The sequence below is a fragment of the Protopterus annectens genome, chromosome 6.part0, assembly GCF_019279795.1.
Source record: "Protopterus annectens isolate FY-2018-M chromosome 6.part0, PAN1.0, whole genome shotgun sequence".
Lineage (NCBI taxonomy): Eukaryota > Metazoa > Chordata > Ceratodontiformes > Protopteridae > Protopterus > Protopterus annectens.
This window is the reverse complement of record NC_056737.1, coordinates 371,230,400-371,252,338: the sequence shown is the minus strand read 5'-3', so window position 1 is coordinate 371,252,338 and position 21,939 is coordinate 371,230,400. Positions and strand designations below refer to the sequence as shown.

At 39.5% G+C, this 21,939-nt stretch overlaps 1 protein-coding gene across 2 annotated transcripts in view; it reads left to right on the top strand.

Annotated features, from left to right (window-relative positions):
- LOC122804322 (pleckstrin homology domain-containing family H member 1-like) overlaps positions 1-21,939 on the top strand; it is a 1,703,720-nt gene that overhangs the window by 1,025,042 nt on the left and 656,739 nt on the right. For both annotated transcript variants that reach the window (XM_044074112.1, XM_044074113.1), the window contains one exon: positions 19,117-19,267. In XM_044074112.1, the coding sequence (XP_043930047.1) occupies positions 19,117-19,267 (151 nt within the window). The remainder of the gene's footprint in view (positions 1-19,116; positions 19,268-21,939) is intronic.

Below are 21,939 nucleotides of genomic sequence, written 5' to 3'. Positions count from 1 at the left end.
CTACAGCCAAGTCTAAAGCAACATTAAAGACAAAGGAGCAAGTACAGCATTCACCTGGACAGGCCTCCATGCCTAAAAAGCAGATGCTCAAAATAGCCGAAGACTTAATTACTCTGATCAGGGGTACCCATCCCCCTCCTGATAAAAGGCCTAGGCAGGATACAGATTATGATTCCTCTGACCAGATTTCTATATATTCTGACTCTTTTTCAGACTAGGGATATTCCTTACCCCCCTATGAGGACTCTGATGCTGAAGAATCTATCCTTCAGCCTCTCCTCCTGAGGATTATTCTTTTAGGGAAACTTTACACACCATAAGGGAGCATTTCCACTGGGAGGGCCAGGATTACTCAGAGTCCAAGAAAAGACTCAGAGATTTTCTTTCATTGCCTCAGCACAGGCCCCTTGCTATTCCGCCAGTGGTGGATATTGTGGACGATGTGTTCTCTGAATCCATTTTAAATCCAGATTATTTACCCCCTGCTCCAGTCAAGCCAGACAGGTACTACAGAGTCCCTGACTCACACAAATTTCTTTATAAAAACCCTGCTGCTGACCCAGAAACTATTTCCCAGGGTCCCAAAGGAGTAAAGGCCTCCACAGCTAAAACTCCAGTTCCCTCGGACAGGGATTCCAGAGCATTAGACAAGTGGGGAAAAAAAGTTTACACCTCTGCAACATTAGCAGTGAGGGCTTTAAACTGCCAGTTTCACATGCTTAAATATCAACAATATTTACTGTCTCAGTTAAAACAGAAAATGAGTACAAGTGCAGAACAACCTGATTTTAAGGAAATGCAGGATTTATTGCATGCAGCTGAACAAGTGGGAAAACATACTTTGCAATGTGGTTTTGATTCATTAGAAGCTTCTTGTAGAGCAGCAGTTACAGGATCTATGATTCAAAGGCATGCTTGGTTAAAGGAACAAACCTTACCAGATCATGTTAAGGCAAAATTATTAGATGCTCCTTTACAGCAAGATATTTTATTTGGTGTTAAAGCAGAGGAGGTATTAAAGAAAATGGAGGATAAGGCAAAATCTATGCAAACAGTAAAGGATTTCTTACAGGTACAGCCACCAAGATTTAGCAGAAATTGGCCTACTAAAAAATGGTCCTTTCCAGTGTCAGACAGGCCACAAAGAGGCAGATACAGATGCCCAAGAGGCAGATCTCAGCCCCAAGGATCTTACAGACCATGACAGTGGGATGCTTCAACACCAAAAGGAGGTGAAGACAAGTCACAACCGTACAGGAAACAATCTCAATGACCTTCCCTTTCCAATGCCAAGCTCTACCCTGTTGGCAGCTCCCTTAGGGGGGAAACTAGCACTTTTTTCACAAAACTGGCAAGCAATCACCCAAGACAAATGGGTGCTGAATATTGTGTCTCATGGTTACAGGTTCCACTTTCACACTTTTCCAAGGCTAAAAGGAATGCCAGACCTGCCACAAAATCAATGGGCAGAGGCACAAAAACAAATTACAGCCCTCATGGACATGAGAGCTATTCAAAACGTACCACAGCAGGAACAAGGACAATGTTTTTACTCAAGAATCTTCCTGGTCCCCAGAAAGGACAAAGCCTGGAGACCCATTCTAGACCTTTCCACTCTAAATACTTACCTGGATGTTCCGAAATTCAAAATGTTGACACTACAGCAGCTCCTTCCCATGTTGGGCAAGAAAGCTTGGCTTGTTACTTTGCACCTCAAAGAGGCATACCTGCATGTCCCTATCAGACAAAATTGCAGAAGATACTCAGATTCATAGCTGTTTCAATGCGCTACCAATTTTCTGCACTGCCCTTTGGCTTATCTACTGCGCCCAGGGTCTTCACAAAGTGCCCGGCACCAGTAATTGCATTTTGCAGACAAAAAGTAATTCAAATATATCCATACCGACGACTGCCTGATTCAAGCAGAGAGCAAGGACATTCTTCTAAAGCATCTGGCATTTGTAAAAAAGTTAAGTTGCCTAGGGTACACAGTAAACGAAAAGAAGTCAAAACTAGTGCCCTCACAAGAGATAATATTCCTGGGTGCCAGCTTAAATACAACGGCCCAGATGGCTTATCTCACGCCAGACAAATAAGGACAACTGACTCAGTGTTTTCAATTGATGGCAACAAAGTCCCAACTCCCTGCAATTTTGCAGGCCTTGGGATTCATGGCATCCTGCATACTTCTAATTCCATATGCCAGACTGCATATGAGGAAATTACAATGGTACCTAAAAAGTGTTTGGACTCAACACTCTCACAGCTTGGAAACGGTAATACCACTAATTCCCTGCCTGCAACAGGAGTTTCGATGGTGGGCACAGGCATGTCACCTCAACAAGGGTCAGCCTTTCACTCTACCCACAGCCAGGAAGACTTTAACAACAGATGCTTCGGATTACACCTGGGGTGCACACATGACAGGAAAATGTATTCAGGGCAAATGGACCACAGACCAAATGCATCTACACATCAATCAAAAAGAGATGTTGGCTGTACAAAATGCCCTAACAGCTTTCAAGGACCGTCTGCATCCAGGACAATTATTATTAAAGACAGACAACACCACAGTAATGTGGCACATAAACAAGCAAGGGGGCACTCATTCTTGCCCCTTATGCAGACAAGCCATGACCTTGTGGAACACGGCTCTAACTTATCAAGTTCATCTGCAAGCACAATTTCTGCCAGGAAAGAAATTTACTCTGGCAGACGACCTAAGCAGAAACATCATGGATCCTCATGAGTGGAAATTAAATCCACAAGTTTTCAGCATGATAATACAAAAATGGGGTGCCCGGACATAGATCTCTCTGCCTCCCCACTGAACTGCCAACTACAAAAATTCTGCACAAGGACTTATCACACACAAGCATGGAAAGTGAATGCGCTTTCGTTCAGCTGGAAAATCCTACACATTTATGCCTTCCCTCCTCTGCCTCTCCTTTTGAAGGTTCTCCTAAAAGCCAGACTAGAAAGACCACAGATGATTCTGATTGCTCCAGACTGGCCACCGCCAACATTGGTACCCAGTCTTAAAGAACTTAGCTCAAGGCCCACCTTGGATTTTGCCTCAAATTCCACACCTTCTCACTCAACAAAACAATCAGATCCTGCACAGTCAGCTCAAAACCTTATCCCTGGCTGCATGGCAGATTAATTAGCCACACAGGCAACACCTCTCTCAAAAGCTCTTATGGGTGTCATTTTGGAGGCCAGAAGGCCTAGCACCAGGAAATCTTATTCAGAAAAGTAGAATTGATTCTGTGCCTTGACCCTCTTATCCCTAACATACCTCAGATACTACAATGCTTAACTGAGATGCTGGACTAAGGACTATCTTTCTCATCCATTAAGATCCACGCTTCTGCCATCTCAGCTCATTACAACACAGATCCTCCTATTTTCCCTCATCCATTGCTAAAGAGCAGTACCTCAGAGGGGCAAAAAACATAAAACCGCCCCGGAGAGCACCAACACCTACTTGGGACCTCAATTTTGTCTTGGAAAAACTCACTTTACCTCCTTTTGAGCCAGTCAGTGCAGCAGAAATAAAATATATATCATGGAAAACTGCCCTGCTACTGGCAATAACCTCAGCACGAAGAGTCTCAGAACTACAGGCACTAATGGCAGTGGAGCCCTTCATCATTTTTCACCAAGACAGGGTTTCCTTAAGAACAAACCCTTGATTTATGCCTAAGGTAGTATCCAGTGTGGCTCTCAACCAAACTATTCACTTGCCAACATTTTATCCAAACCCCCAGAATAAAGAGGAGAGAATTCTACATTCCTTGAATAAACATAGACAACTACGCTTCTACTTGGACAAAACAAAAGCTTTCAGGAAAACTGAGCAATTGTTTGTATCCTATGCTGCAAGATCACAGGGAAAGGCTATTTCAAAGCAGACCATTTCAAAGTGGATAGGACACTGTATCCGGTTCTGCTACACACAGCATGGGAAGCCTGTACCATCTAACATTAGCCCACATTCCACCAGGGCAACTGGCCTATCTTACAGGAGTACCTACCAAGGACATTTTGGAAGCTGCAACTTGGAGTTCAGTGCATACCATTTACCAAGCATTACCACTTGCCTCTGTACTCCAGATCCAGAACTGGCTTTGCCACTGCAGTACTGCAGGGCATCATAGCCACACCAAATCCTCTCTAGAACCAGCCACCCTGACTCAGCTTTGGGATTCTTCCCAAGTGTAATGACTGCAGCAGTGAAACATGATGAACATAGTACAGTTTTGTACCTACCATAAATGTAGATGTTCGGGTGTATTCACTGCTGCAGTCCTGGTTACCCACCCGCCTTCCTCTCTTTCTTAGCTGGGTCTTATCTATAACTTTCTACACTATACTTTTTATCTGGTGCATTTGCTGGCTACTAAAGGTCATGTTTTTACCTTATGTATGTTTTGTAAGAAATATGTATTGCCTATCCTTTTGGGGGCACCTGACATCTGGGGCATGAAAAACTGAAGAAAATAGCGGCAGCTGCATCTTATATACCCCTGGCGCACTGACGTCAGGGAAGAAGCGACAGCAACCGACGCCAGACCAAGACTTTGGAACTCTGGCCGACTGCGGGACCGCCTGATGGCAGGATAACCCAAGTGTAATGACTGCAGCAGTGAAGACACTCGAACATCTACATTTATGGTAGGTACAAAACTGTACTTTTTTGCTACAGTTTAGTAATGTTGATACACTGAGTATGATTATATAGATGCATAATAATTATATTGCTTTAATTATATTGCTTTTTTAGCTATTTGCGTAGTCTTTTTTTTTTTGTCCTCATTGGTAAGAGGACTTTATTTGGGTTCCCAGCTTCAAACTGGGGAGACACCAAAGGGGGACATTCCCTAAAGTACTAAACAGCTCTTATCTACAGTTATGACTCCCCCACACACCATTCTCAGTCATTAGTTAATTGGCTGATGTTACTATTCGACACAGTGTGATGTCTGACACTTGTATGCTAAACTGGATGGGTCCCTACACTAAACCTTGTGATGCGTCACTTCTTATAGGTTTTTTTCCCATCTTTAGACAGTTTCAGTTTCACTAACATGCTGCATATCCAGTCAGACTTCGCATTTCTATCCACTTTACACAAGTATTCTTTAGATTGGCATGAGGTATGGTTCCAAAGTGTTGCCAAGTCAAAGTGCACCCGACCAGCAGTGCTAGTCATATCTACATCTTTGTGAAACTATGTAGGTCACCATCTGGAATTCAGCGTACCTATCAGCGTGGCCCAGGGAATCCTATCCACAACTTTTTTGGGCTCAAGGTTAGAGTGACAGACTAGTAGTTGCTCAGATCCCTGCAAAGTATAACTTTTTACTAGGAACCTACTTCACCATGTTCCATTCCTGGGATGTCATCCTGGTTTCTATCTCTGGTCCTCCAAACCCCACTGGATACTCTTTCAACACCCTTGATGAGGAGAGAACATCCTCATCTAGGCTGTATACCAGATTTTCTTAAATTATAAATTACCTCATAGTTTCATGATAATGTGTCAAGTATTAGACTGGAAGTCATTGAGAGTCTTGAATGCCGTCATTGTGCATTTGTAATTGGTCACTTTTGAATCCACTCAGCCTAGCTCTCTGATGCACGTGTAGCGATAATTTATTCTAGAAACTCAGTAGGCAATGAGTTACAAAACTTTGGTGTTACTTCATTTAAATAACAAGCTACCAGGTGAGGTAGGCTAAGCCTAGACATTCAAATGTTACCAGGTTAGAGATAAAGTAGTGTGGAACACAGAAGGCCTTTCTCCTGTTAGCAGCCTGTAAGAGACCACAGCAGTGGTGATTTAAAGCAATATTTGTAATTAATTCCTTTACCTCCAGCTTTTTATTATCAGTAATATTAGTACTACTATTATCAATCGCTTTTTTCACAAGCATCAGTTCTTTAACATAGGCATTATATTTGTCCTCCAATCATATAATTAACCAGCTGATACAAGCGTACACTTAAATAGGCAAACATTCTTCAACTCACATCTCCAGCACATCTTACTGGACCCTGAGAACATTTTGCTCATCTTTTGTCGAGTATAAAAATACTTGGGAAGTCATTACCAGCCAAATATTTGAAATCTCCCGGCCCTTTTCATCTTGTTTGAAATTGTGCATATAGTTTTCCAGTGATATTTTAAGTTCTTTACAGATAACCACATTTCACACCAGCTTTTCCCACCTTAGCTTCCTTTATGGCTCTATATAATCTACTTATTAATCTACTGGGTTACCTGAGGCATTTTGTGATGTAGTGCCCCTTGTTGAGGGTATGGGCTTTATTTCCACATTACCTCCACCAGTTAATAATAGTAATAACAATAATTATAATCAAAATGTGATTGGATTGATAGCATATAGCAAAGGAACACTGCTACCTTGGACTATGGCTGGCACCAGCCATACCCAAATAAGCTCTCCACTGTACAGCTAAAAGAAGAATTATAGCCAGTGGCTTCTCAAGGATGCTCATGACCCCTCGACATGGTGACTTAAAGTACTGTCTTACCAGATGTATCTTTGTTAAACCTATGACACACACACACACACACACACACACACACACACACACACACACACACACACACACACACACACACACTGGTTTCCAGGAGAACTATACCTTCTTTTTATGGCAACATCTGCCATCCATGCAGATCAGTCTGAACAACAAGAAGATAACCACAGTACACTCTTAAAATGAGCCAAACATGCTCTTATTTTATGGTAGCTATAGCTAGCTAAACAGCCACTCTATTCTGATAGCAGATGTTAACATCTGCAATTCACCAGTTTCTTGCAGTTACTGCAATAAGAAATTAATAAGCAGCCAACCATAATGTTTTCAGATTTAGTAATGATATTATTTAAAAACATTAGTTGATATGGCTTAAAATGTAAATATATGAAGAAGTATTCAGTTTCACAAAGGACTATAGAATAAAAATGTTTGAATGGGGGCATATGGCATTAGAAAAAAAAAACACTAGCTGCTAGCTTGTTCTAACAGTGTACTAACTGATAACTAGACTCTGTACGTCTAAGTTACAAATAATTCACATGTAAAGTCTGTTGATATGACCTCACTGAGACTCCCCAAACCATCATCTGGTGGTTTCCCTCAATGCAGGAGCATGCACTCAGATGAAGAAGGCATTGTGGGAGTCTGCAGTGATGCAGAACTCATGTCCCTTGACTGGAGTTAGGTCATCAGAGACGTCTTTATTGGCAGGATGCTGGCAAGGGCATAAAGCACCTTCATGGCTACCTAAATGATGACCCCCTCTGGATAGCTCTGATATTCCTTAGTAAGAGGACAAATGGGGCATGCAAGCTGGGCATCTTGATTGGCAGGCATTGGGACAAAAACTACACGGAAACAAATGTTCACAGTGCAGACTTTTTAAACAAATCCTCAGTTTTTGCCTTAGGTATAGAACTCCTGACCCTGCTTCATGTGATGGGTGCAAATTTTTAAATCCAAATAACTTTTAAAGCTCCAGTCACACATTTGGTAGCATAACTTTTTCAGGAAGTAAGCTATTCTAATTGTGTAAGTAGAGACAGAAGTTTCATTTTTCAAAGCTTTGTGCTGCATTTCTACAGATAAGAGCAAAGAGTTGTTCTGTACAGCCTGCCACATTCCACATTTTTGCAGCTGCATTTTGAGAAAAAAATGTAGAGTTTTATACTATTTTTATATTTGTCTTTGCTGTGTTTTTACTGAAAACAACTGGAAATTGTATACATTTTTTGCACCTATAAACATTTTTGTAACTATGGTAGTGTTGTCGCCTCACAGTAAGACGTTGTCCTGTTCGATTCTCAGCTAAAGCGTCTTCTGTGTGGAGACATGCGTGAATGGGCATACCTTCATTGAACGTTGTGCGTCAGGCCTGGCAAGTCGGTACGTAAAAATCTACTGCCAATCATTAGCGGACCGGAGTTCCACTGTGGCGATCCCTAACCGGGAAAAGCCGAAAGATACAACAACAACATATCTGTGTGCTGAGACATTTCAATAAACAGAAGCAAAGGACTGCATCATAGTCTGTTATTGGACAGACCAGTGAAATGCAGAGTGAAACCAGAACCTATGATTGACTTATTGGTACCACCCTGCAGAATCAGCTGCCCTACTTCTTATTGTTGGGAGGGTGGCCTAATGGTTAAGGTGTTTGCCTTACAAACGCAAGGTGCGTGGTTTGAGTCTCACAAGGGATAATTGGCTAGGCTTAAAATGGCTCGCAAGGGCAGTTAGCTTAGTACTAACCTATGAACCGTATCAGTGAAGATATATTGTAGTCAAAACTGAGATTTTTTTTTCCTCTCTAAGTGTACGTAACTGTGGGGGAGGGTTAGTATAATGGCTAAGGTTCCGCATTTGACTCTCACCTTTGAATGGGAAATTGGCTGGGATTAAAATGGTTCAAGAATGCCACTAACATAGTACTTACCCATCAACCTGTGCACTTGTATCTGTACTCTTTTTGTTTCCACTGACAGTGGTCGTTCATCCCTGTCTCAGCCGACTGCGACATTTGTTCCCCATTACCAGGGTGAGGGGCTGATTGAGAAGGGACATCATTTAGGCAGCCATCAAGGGTTGTTGAGATTTTGATGCTTTGGATCCCAAACCCTGACTGTGATTGTGTACCACTGCCCCAGGGCTTGGTATGCAGAGGAAGTGTTTGTGTGGGTGCATCACTTGGTTTCATGGGTAACATAACCCCTCAAAACTGCCACACTCTCTTCAAAGCCAGTGCTCCCACAATACCTCTGATTTCCATTGTGGATTCGATCATGGGATTAAACATCCAGATATGCACTCCACCCCATCTCCCTGATGAGAGGTGTGCCAACAAAACTTTTTCTTCCATTTTCTCCCACACCAGTTTCAGCAGGCATGCGTGCCGCTGTTTGAACTAGGGTAAACTGAGTCATAGTCAGTGTTCTGTTCCTCTACAGCAAATGAGCTAGCTGTTTGCTTTCTTGTTTTGTGTGCTAACTAAAATGCTCCTTACAATTGTTAACCATGTTACTTTTTTTTGCATTGAGTCATGTTATTCCTTTTGTACCATCCATTCTGTTGTCTTAAGTAATCCTGAGTTATAATTGTGTCCAATGGTGAATGGCGTGACTATACCTCTTCTTTTAAAGTCATCTGCATGCTTTACTCCTTGCTCCTCAAGTTCTTACTCTACTTTTTCCCCTGGTCAGTTTCTCTCTGTCCTCATCAGAAATGACTGACTGCATTCTACAAAACCCATGTGAACAAGTGACCCTGAATGAAATGTAGTGGCAGTGCTGGAACAGAGAAGAACACTAAAACCACATCAATTTGGTGTCCTTGAATGGTACACTGCCAATGCTGTGGTCTGATTGTGCCGGGTGCACATTCTGATCAAGTACCTAATCAAAGGCAAGGTGACAAGGCCTTGAAAAGAATAAGTTTTACTGTTGGTGTTAGATGCTGGTAGATACCCAGCCATGTATTTAGGCAGTGAACACCTAGAGCTGAAGTTTTTATTTAATGTTGCTATGCTATGATAAAAATAAATAAACAAATACAATTCTGCTTATGGTAAGAAATGAGTGCTGTATTAAAATAATTCTTAAAGGAGTTTTTACTGTAAAATATTTTGTTGGTTGGGAGTTGTCTCTCAACCTGGGGACATATGCCTTAACGTGGTAAAGATGTTGTAGTATTTGCATGCTCAAAGGTCAGAAGGGAGCAGAGTAGTAGTTTTCTGAGAACTAAATAATGAGAGGCTACCTCTGCTTCATGTATGTTTTCATATCAGATTGTTTCCTGGTCTTTCTGGATGGATTCTGGTCACTTTTGATATTTTTCAGAATTTATATATGTCATTTTTTTGTTAGTGTTTGCGTGAAAATTAATCTGGGTGGCAGAAAATAGTTTTAGGACTAAATTCTTTTATTTCATATAGAGTTGTGTGTTATTTTGATGATTCTTTCATGCTGAATGTGTTTGTAGTGTCTTGAATTAAGAAAATGGAACTCAGAAAGTAAAGTGAAAAGGGTCTATATTAAATCAGTGAACGCTTAAATAAGCGAACTCTGATTTATTGACCCCATGTAAGTGAAAGCTTACAATCCCGAACACTTGGAACAGTGATTTTATTTCTCAGGGAAAAAATCGGTGTTCCACAAAACAAATAAAAATAAAAACATCAAAATATTACATAAAGTGGGGGGTTTTGCCCCCCAAACCCCCCTACTTGAATATACCAACTCTGAGATCGCACTACAGTGATGAAAACGGCAAAGTAACAGAGGTGGCCAAATGATTTCTTTCCCAAAGAAAGAAATCGCTTATCTGTCATTTCACTATTTTGCTGTTTCTTGCTTTCAAGTTTGATCAAGATGCATTTGAAGGATTGCATCTTCGATCATATAATAGGAACCCAAGTGAAAACTAGTGTCAGGCATGACTTAAGTTGGGGAAGCTTTGGGTAGGATTAAGGCATATGAATTCAACATTAAATTAAGCCATCATAATTGTCCTGCTACTCCAACCATGTGTTACTATTTTGCTGCTGGTGGAATGTCAAGTAACAGCAAAAATTTGTAATGTAATAAAATTGACAACTCTGCTTAGACATCTGCTACCTCTTTTAAGTTTGATCAGAATACATTTATAACTGTTTTGTAAAGATGAATTCTGCCTTTTCATAGTCTTGACAGAAAAAAGTCCCCCAAGAGCTGAATCAAATGAAAATAGTAATGCATATTCTGAGAGGCACAAAGGGGCATAGTGTGGCAGAGTTTGTGAATGCCTTACCTCCCCTGAGGATGTTAATTTCTCTGTTCAGTATTTTATGGCAGAACACTGACTGGGAACCTAAGCTAGTTTGCTAAGTCATTGCCTGTGTCCTCCTCTTCCTCTCCTTTTTGGATTTTTCAAGGAACTTGAGGTACCCAATATATTTTAACTGCAAGCGAGCATTTATCCTGTTTGAGATGTCTGTGTTCATTGGTTCATATCCCATGCCCAGACTCAGCTCAGAGCAACTTGGCAACAGCAAAGTATAGCAAACATTGTTGTTATTGCCTGCTTTCTTCCAGACAAGAGTGTTAAAAAAAAGGTTTGCGATGCTCTGGATAAGAATATGAATTTCTCAGACTCTTTTTTTTTTTTTTTTTTTAAATCTGAAATTGTATTAATGTAATTTTGCATCAGAGTAATGACATCAGTTCGTTTCTTCCTTTCTGAAAGATTTATTTATGATTGTTAAAGTAAAAAGCATTGTTAAATGATTATTAAAGATGCTCATAATAATGACTACTGCGAACACTGAGTCAGTTCTGCAGCATCCTTATCAGAATCCAAACTGTTCATCTCCCATTCTACTTTCTAATGCTGTGCTTGTTTATCCAGCATTTTTATTCAGTGTGACAGGAGTTTTGATACCTCTGAAAAGCTCAAAAATTGTCGTCTGCTAACATAATAAATGTAGGCATGAAAAGATGCACTGTAAAGCTAAAAATCAAGACTGATTTAACATTTGTTAACCGGGAAAGTCCGACTTGGAACGAAGCCAATTTTCAGCAGAGGCCTGGGGAGAAATGTTCCAGACATATGTCTTTATAACTTGGGAGGAAACCGGATCACCTGGAGGAAACCCACATAAATGCAGGGAGGACAAGCAGATTCCACACAGACGGCACCCCAGCTGAGAATCGAACCAGAGAACCTCTTGCTGTGAGGTGACAACGCTACCGCTGCACCACTGCGGTAAACTGTGTAGAGGTAATGTTAATTTAATGAGTGATTAAAATAGAAGCAAGCGCAAAAGCAAGGTATTTATATTGAGACATAAGTTCAGTCAAAACCAATATGCTTGTGGGCACTATTGAAGTACATTCAGTGAATACAATGCATACCCAGTCTCAGTACATTCATTGATGGCTGTACTGAATGTATACATACTATTCAAATGTGAAGAAGGACAGAACTGAGTTTTTAGCTGAAATTCTGTGGAGCAAATGCAAAGCAGGTGCATTTAAACTGAACATCTGTGCATAGTGCAAAACGAGTCTGTATAAAATGTGTTTTAAACTACATGCTATATAAGTCTGCATGCCTGTTACTGTCTTGTTCTAGTCATAAGTTTAACTCAGTGGGTCAAGGGGTCGTTGAGTTGTGTGTACAAAAAGAGTACTGTACTGTTTCATATAGTCACTGCAAAATGATATAAAATAGTCAGATATCATGAGCAGATATGCTTTTGATATGTTTTGTATAATGGTCTGCAGTATGGAGGGATTAAGCCCTAATATGACCTAAGTAACCTAGGTTTCATTAGCAGTCTAGGCACTTAAGTAGCTAGCAGGAGACAGAGAGGTATGATGAGGTGTACCACACCTTTTTCAGGTTGGAGGAAGTGTTACGTGAAATATTTCTAGGCTACACCCTCCATGTTAGAGTCCCTGGTAGAGACCAAGAGAATCCATAAAGCTGCCTGCTGCATGGATGCAGTCTTTTGAGGATTATATCTTTCATAAAAGTGGGTGATGCCCTTTGCAGCATCCCACTGCATTCCCAACTTTTGGACATCCAGCGACATGTACTGGCAGAATCTAGAGCCATAAAGCAAATAAAAAAAAAAAAAACTTCCCACTTGGATAACAGCAGCACTCCTGTTAGTTTTCCCTTCACCTTTCAGAAGAGGAAATGGGTCAATAGTGTGCTTAGATAGAGACTCAATGGTCAGAGGTGGACTAGATCAAAAAAAAAGAAGGAAAGAAAAGTTGTTTTTTTCTGCTGGACTGAATGTTAAAGCACAGTGTGACAGTCAGAGTGTGCAATCTAATGATTTTGAAGACATATTGAATCAAGGGTTGGTGCAGAGCTTTGGGAATGTGTGTGTGAGGGAGAGCGGGACACCATAGTGACATTCTTTTCAAATGTCTAAGCAATTCTAAGCCAACTCCATGGCAGAGGGATAAAACCCTAAATATGGCCCAAATGACAACAGTTTGATTAGCCGCTCAGGAATCTGAGGTGCTGGCAGAGAGGAATGGGTAATCCTATCCCGGGGGGGAGGGGTTGCATTTGTCTAGGTGCTCCCTGAATGGACTTTGATCCTTAGAGAGGAGACAGAATTTACAAATATGGGGAAGGGGTGAAGAAAATGAAGGTAAGGACATACATAAAAGATCCCCCTGACAGAAGCAGTCAGCAGCATTACCCCTCCATAGGATGCCCTCAAGATTCATGCCAGCCGCAGACCAGAAGCAAGAAAGTTTGGAGGTGGAAGAGTGAGCTTGCAGACCCACAACTGAGTGAGGACACTGGGACGGATGGAAAGTATGAAGCAAATAGGGAGAAAGCATGTCAGATGTCAAAGCAATTCTAAAATTAGTGCAGTACAAAAAAGTTAAATATAGAGTGCAGAATTCATTGCAAATAATAACACACCTTCAGATTTCTACTGGCTGCTGTTAAACAACCCATTGCATCTAGAAAATACTGTAAGAATCTTTCTGATTAATACTTTGCAATTATGCCATTGTCACAGAATACTGCAAATTTTGTTTATAGTAAAAGGATGTGCTGCTCTGGATTAAAGATTAGGATATCTGCAGCACAAGTACCATGTAATGGTATCACATGAGATAGTTCCTGTGGTTGCTGCCTTTTGTATAGCTCCCACTGCACATGGGACTAAAAATGAACAAGAAACAATGTTTGGAATCATTAGGAGGAGTCTCTCAGGCAGAGCCAACATAATGGTTAAGTAGTACTGTAGCACTTATGAAATGGATTCAAGATTAGAAATTGTATCTGCACGATGTTAAGTGGATCAAGAAGGAGTATTATCACTTCATAATGTTGAAGAGGCAGTAGCAGCTGTGTCTAATGCCAGATTGTTTTCGTTGTCTGATGCAAGGCAAGAGTTTTGGCAAATCAAGTTGGATGCAACCATTTGCAAAATCTGTATATTTAATATGCCTTTAGGTGTGTATGATTCCAGAGGCTGCACTTTGGGATCTTGTCAGTTTTGAAAGTGTTTCAGAAAATAGTATCAGGTATGATTGAGGGGTTTGCTTGGAGTAACCAGTGTGTAATATTGTACAAAGTGGAAACATAACAGGTTATAACTTTTCTAGCTGTTGAGCAGACTGAGATTATAGGCTTTGAAAAATAAGAAAACCAAACACCAAATGTGTCACTTCTTTAAAGTATGTGGGACAAGTGTTAACTGAGAATTGTCTTCAGCCAGATGCTAACAAGGTCATGCATTTGTGATTTTGCAGAAAACTACTGAGAAATCAATTCTGATACACTTCTGTGTAATGGCACAGATTTCAGAGTTTATTATGCATTTGTCAGAGATTGCTGTAATGTTGAGAAAGTTGCTAGTGTGTTATGCAGTATAGTGATGGTTAGCATCAGCTCTGAAATACTATGACATGGCACTACCCAAACCTTACAAGTTAATGCAAGTTAGCAAGGTTTAGGACCAGCTCTGTTATTAGATAGTTGCTAATTGTTATATTGTTTTGTTTGGCTAACACTGTAATATTTAACTGTCTTAACATTTGCTGTGCACCCTGCTTAAGTGATGATGCTGTATTTATTTAGTATTTTTGGTTGTTTGCATTTTCCACCGCTGAATATGCCCCTGGCTGTGGCTGAAATGGTCCCTTCTGATCAGTCCACTGTCAAACTCCTCTAAATAAGTAAAATAAATAAAAATGCCTTTGCATTATTGACAGACACACATACAGTAAATGCACACACTGAGGAAGAAATGTTTGCATTAGTCTTCACGTGTCAGATGTTCTCTGATTATATTTATGGGTAAAGTATCATAGTGGAACCTGACCTGACCACAGATCAAAGTATCCTTAAGAAGTAAAGCACCAACACATCTGCAAAGAATGTCATCATCACTGAAAAAGTGTCACCTTCAAGAGCATTGTAAACCATATGTCCCAAGCCAGAGCATGCTTAAATAAATTCAAAGATCATCTCTTTCAAGAGGATCTGAAAGTAGTATGGATTTTGGCACAGTTACTACCAGCAAAGGAAAGCTGAAAGAACAGCAAGTGTGTACAAAAGAGGAGTTGGAGCTACAAATACAGCAAGATGGTGTCTTGACAGGATGACTAGATAAGTTAAGCAGTATTGTACAGTAACAGCTCATCATTATTTAAAAAAACGAGCATGCTGATTGGACACCCCAATAAGACTACCCATTGTAAGGTGAACATATCCCAACAAAAACAAATCCAGTTGCTTAACTGTTTTTGAGTGCCTGGTCTTTTAATTAAGATACTTTTTTTGTGTGTTAACTTATATTCAAAGCATTCTGAAGTTGTTCGGTTTAGATATACCACAAACCAGTCAAACCAATCATTGTGAAGTCCATATCTGCAAGACATGGGATAGCAGAGAGTAAGTCACTTCCAAGAACAGTGTACAATTTTTGAGCCAGAATTTCAAAATTTTGCTGCGTCATTGGAGTTTGACCATATTACTTGAAGCTCTTAGTGCAGTCAGTTGATTTGACAAGTAGAGAGACTATTCCAGACAGTCAAAAATATTCTCAAAAAACATGAATTTTTAGATCAAACAGCATAACTTCTACAGATTCTAACTTCAGCATAGCTGCCACCGATATTTGGTGTGCCACAGAACCAGCAGAATGGGGTTTGACACTCACCACTGGTATCAGGTATTATAAAAAGGGCAGTTGACCTTAAGGGTACATATTAAATATGCACTGCTACCTTGAGTAACAGCCAGCACCTGTCATACCCAGATAAGTTCCAGATTACATGGTAACATAATAATCACCAGCTTCCCAGAATTTCATTCCCAGACTAAACCCATTTCCATTCAGTGGAACATTACCAACAGTAACAGTAAGCCCTGTCCAGAATTATTTTGCAGTGCCACACACACATAATATATTCCCCAGAACTGAGTGGTTAAATGGTGATACTTCAGCATTAGCAACTGCCTGCATCCCAAGCTTTAAAGTATGCTGCCACCTTTGCTTCAAAGCAACACTTCTTAATGTTTACCCTTAAAATGAGCCAAATTTTAAATATTCAGATGGTAACAGCATTGAGCAGTCACTCTCCTTATAGGTAAATGTAAAATGCCTAAACCCTTTAACCAAGTTCATCAGCCACAAGTATTCAGAGATCAATCATAATTTTTACTTGCAGCAAGTTAAAGCATTTATTTTCAAATTAAATATGTAAGCAATAAAATATTTTATTAAAAGAAACTGAAACTAAAACATTCAAAGTGACAGTTAATAATGATACAGACTGTCTAACATCTAAACTAGAAACTGTGTGCTTCTGGTTAAAGATATACTGTTCCCCCACAGGCTTGAGAACCTATTCCACTTCAGCACCATAACAAAACCAGTGTTTGATTATTGTGCATCCAGCAGGGCCATTACATGTAGTGATGGTTATACAGGTTGTGAGTACTACCTGGGTATGAATCACAACACTAACCAGTGTGCAATTTGCTGAAAATTTAATTGGGTAATAGTAAAGCGGTGCCAGGAAAAACTTAAAAGTTTCTTGATGAAACAAGCCCTTGTTGATAAAAAGCCTGATCCATGGAATTCCTGCATTTGTGATGCTGGACATTTAACATTGGCCTTTTGCCAGGTCCAAGGGTGATTTATTAGAAGACATAAGGTAGTTCTTCTGAAACAGGCTTCCACCTTTATAGAAGTCTTCAGCACCAGTGGCACAACCAATGGAGGTACAAGCCTTACCTTGTGTGTGCATGTAACCTCAGATCAGCGAGACAACTTATTGAATCATTAAGATCCTAGAGTCAGTTTCCCAACAGAATTAGGCCACACCCATGCCTCCCTATTTCCACATTTTAATTGCAGGAGATTGGCACAAGCTGTCTGAAGTTAAAGATCACTCTGCAGAAAGCTAGCCCTCTTGAGCAGTGTGCAGAAGTTATCTGGAGCTTATGATTAAATTGCTGTATCCTAGCTCCCCTTCCCAATGGTGAAGGGATGTCATATACGTTTGTCCATCCCAGCTTCTTTGTTTATCACCCCTGCAAGACTCTGCACTTGATTCTCTAGGCCAGACATCCACCACCTCAATTTCAGATCTCCTAGTGCTGAGAATGGCACTCTTGGCACTGAACTGATGCTGATCTAGTGATGCTAGACTATGGCTTGCACTTCTTCTATCTTGTGCCTACACAGAAGTGGTAAGAAGCATAAGTCTATCTAGTACAGTATTCTGCACTAGTGTAGTGATTAGTACCGTACTCCTAGAGTCTGATTCTAGAGACAACCTTCTCAACCTGTCTGGTGTCAGTGCCTCCAACATTCCTAATTCCCATTATTGACTGCAGTCCATATCAAGTGGAGTCCAGTGAGCTCAGTGCCAGTGAAAAACTTGCCTTGTATTAATCCCATCTGCACCACTGCTGACAGAGCTAATGTCAGTGCAACCAGTGCAAGTGTACCCACTGTGGATATCCACAGAAAAGGATATGTGTACCCACTGTGGATATCCACAGAAGAGGATCTGTTGCTTTGACACAGATACAGACCCAGGTAGTCAGTACCATTACTTGTGTACATATTGATACTGAAAGGACTGTATCACAAGCTTCCTCTAGAAGCATGTGCAACTCATTTGCCTCAAGAAACCACAAAAAGGCCATTCTCCTTATCCAATCCATCTGTTCCCTTCTCCAAAAGGCCACAAGTGGCTGCATAGAAGGCTAGACATGTAGACTGAAGTATGGATTCTCCAGTCACTCATTTGGGCAAGGGGAAGATATTGCTTTCCTCAACTTATCTGGACGTCTCTGAACTAAAATTCCATCTAGTTTCATGTGTTCTTTCCAGTGTTCCTTTTAAATAGTCTTAAGGGCACTGAGTAGGTCATTATCATCGGTAATAGCCCTATGAACCAGGATCTTGAAAGTGGGGGAATCAGAAGTTTTCCATGGCAATGAGCTCCAAATATTCAGGCTCTAAGCTGTTAATTAGCTTCTTCCTGTGCTTAAGGTATAGGGTTTGATTCTTTTTATGTTCATTTGCCTACTCTGCAAGCATATCAGTTAATCAGACATTGCTTCTGGGTCATCCCTAAAATAGCTACATGTGCCCAATTGGCTTATTCAGTTAGCAGATGTATGCACGTATGTATGCATAAATAAATAAATTACATATATAAAAGAGAGGTAAACAAGAGTCAGCAACAGAATTGGAAGTCACTGTTCATGCAGTTTGCTACTAAAATACCTTTAGTTGTCAGAATTTAAGTGACTAGTCAAAGCAGACGAGATAAAATTAGAGCTTGTGGTTTTTGTAAGCTGACATTTATTATGTGCAGGTGATATCCTATGCATCAGAGTTAGTTATAGACATATTAGTGAAGGAGAATGACCAGCTGTCCAGGACACAAAGGGACAGCAAGAATCATTTACTAGATTTTAATGAATCCTGCTTGTATCATCCATAGCCAAGTTTATTGCTTCTCAAATGTAAGGAATTTGATGAGGAAAATCTAAAATGAGTATGAAGTTACCACAAAGCATTTACATCTAATCATAACCAGTGTGACCTTTATGTTACGAGTAGACATACTTTTCTGCCATACACTGTAAGTAGCATAGGTTTGTTTTGCTACATTAGTGACACAAATTTTGTTCTCCAACATTCTGCACAGCACTAATACAGGAAAACAGTTTTGAATCTTGTTTGAATGTTCATGGTTTTGACTGTAGTGATGGCAAAAAGACAGCATTGGGGGAGGGGCGATATATATTGTCTAAAGTTTTGTTTTAGGTCACTTACATTATCATCTAATAAATTATTTTACATGTGACGATTCGCACAAGACCTTTAAAACCTAAATATTTAATCAGTCTCTCTACACCTGTAGAGCGGTAATTCTGCCATCTAGTTTAACTGCTGGAACCTCTTGCCCTAGGAACTGTCATTGTTAACCATTTTTGTATATCATCCCCTGTATTAGGCTGACGTGCCTGACTGCATGAAAAACTATTTTCCTTATTTTGCAGAAAGCGACCCAGATCAGTAACATTCCTTTCCACGATGATTCATCAGGCTCTGATGATGATGCCAGCTCTCTTGCTAGTTTCCGAGCTTCAAGTGTGGGCTCTGAGCCAAAGAAAGGCAGTATTCCTGGTAGTCCCCGTGCTGTGAAGAGAGGTAAGTGTTCATGCGTAATCTAACCAGAATGACATCTGTAACAATGTAAAGCTTCACCAATTTATTTAATGCTTGGATCTTTGACCTGCAAGTTAGCTTCTCACGTGATTCCATAATATGTATTGTTATTTATCAGTTCCTTTTAGAAGTCCATGTGTCATTTTTTTTCCTCCTTCCATGTCCTGGCCCATTGGTTCCTTTTCCTGCACATATTTGGCCCATTTGTTCTAAGGGTAGGAGCGATTGGTATAACTTCCTTGTAACCTGCCTTGGGAAGTCCCTATGGGACCCTCTTTCCATAGCAAGAGTCAGGTGGCATGAGTGGGCTGGTATACTAACTTTGTAGGTTGCCTACCATCTCCATGAGGGAGCATCAAATCCACCTTGGCAGCTGCAAAAGCTCTGAATTCGCTGTCTACTGAGGGGAGGAATGCTTCTGCATGCCGATTTCCCCTCAGCTACATAGTGCAAATGCACTATTGACAAAGTCCCCTCCCACTGCACAAGGAGAACAAGCTGGCAGCAGCTGGTCATGCTTATCCTCCTTGGCCAGCTCCTACATGCAAGAAACCCACTAATCGAACTCGGGACACCTATGTTGCAGTGAGGGCTTTATCTGTCTGTGTCACTGAGCTGGCTCCATTTTGTCTTTCTTGTCCATAACCAAGTGTTAAATAATCCCGCAGATTACAAACAGGCATTCTTGAAATAACCAGGATTTGGTACAGTGTCCTTGCTCTGGCATAACTCATCTCTGAATCTAGAGGAATGTATTTGATGCATAGACTTATTAAGGGTATGTTGTGTAAAATGCATGGAACCCAGGGGTTGGATGTGATTTTTTTTAAACTTGTGCTAGTGAGCGGCTGTGCAACTTAGCTTATTAGTGGCAAAGGCATGAATGAGATGTACAAACCTGTAGTCAAAATGGAAATCTTATTTAAAATTAGAATCCCCATGTATAGATATGCGTGTGTGTGTGTGTGTGTGTGTGTGTGTGTGTGTGTGTGTGTATATATATATATATATATATATATATATATATATATATATATATATATATAAATTCACTTTATACTCTCAAAATACTGAAATATCGAAATTCAGAATTTCAAAGCTATAAAGTCGAATTTTGAAACCACGAAAACTCAGAACCACGAAATTCAAAATCTCGCACACCAGAGATTTTGAATTTCTCTCTTCTACTGCACACACACACACACACATACACACACACCATCCTCCTCACACACAAACACAAGCTCTCTACTACATAAATGTATATATATATATATATATATATATATATGTATATATATATATATATATATATATATATATATATATATATATATATATATATATATATATATATATATATATATATATATATATATATATATATATATATATATATATATATATATATATATATATATATATATATATATATATATATATATATATATATATATATATATATATGTATATATATATATATATATATATATATATATATATATATATATATATATATATATATATATATATATATATATATATATATATATATATATATATATATATATATATATATAGATATATATATATATATATATATATACATATATATGCATAAAATTACATTTGCTTGACTTTTTCTTTATTTCTTTTGGTTAGCCATTTCGAGAGGGTGGTTGTTCGTTGTTTTTTTCCCCCAGTGTAGCAAGATGATATTTTAATTGTGTTAAAAAGAGTCCTAAGGATTCATAAAGAACCCTAGCACTCATATTAAGGGCCCCCAGTTAAAGTGCCCTGTTTCCATGATGCGCTACTGGCCGCTTCATGTTAGTACAGGCATCATTCCTCGTTCAGTCTACCACACGTAATACACCCATTCAAACACACAAGCACCATATACCCTTTATCTGCCCTTGTGTATCCTTCAGTAAATCCAGGGTAATGCAAAAGCTGTTAGACTAGCCATTATCCAAATGTTTAGGAGGCGAATGTAACCGCAATCCCTGATTTTTCCTGTCTTGCACTACAATGTTGTTAACATGTCAATGTAGTGGTAAAGTGCCAAACAATAGACCAATAAATGTTATGAAAAGGCACTGGAGGGACACACTTGATTCAAAATGAACAGTTTAATGTAAAATCCACACCAAAGTAAATACACATACAACAAACCACCACACGAACGCTTAACTATATCACCGCGTTTTTGTCTAAAAAACTTCATCAGATGTGAGCGTACCAACTCATAGTGAACTTTAAATAGATAAACTGAATTAATTTCCCAACCAATTAACTAATTGTAGTTCACTTGTAGTAATATTATTAAATACAAAAATAATAAGTTGTATAAAATTCTATACATAATCAAGTTAAAACATAATGAATGAACTATTCAACAACACACACATAAATTCAATGAACACATAAAAATAAATGTAGATAAATATATATAAATAAACAAATATACAGTTCTTGTATTCCATAGCAGCATTTTTTAAAATTGTCCAAAATTGTGATAAAGTTAAGCATTCGTGTGGTGTTTTGTTATGTGTATTTACTTTGGCGTAGATTTTACATTAAACTGTTCATTTTGGTTCATGTGTGTCCCTCCAATGCCTTTTTTTACGTTTACTACATTATATGTCATATAC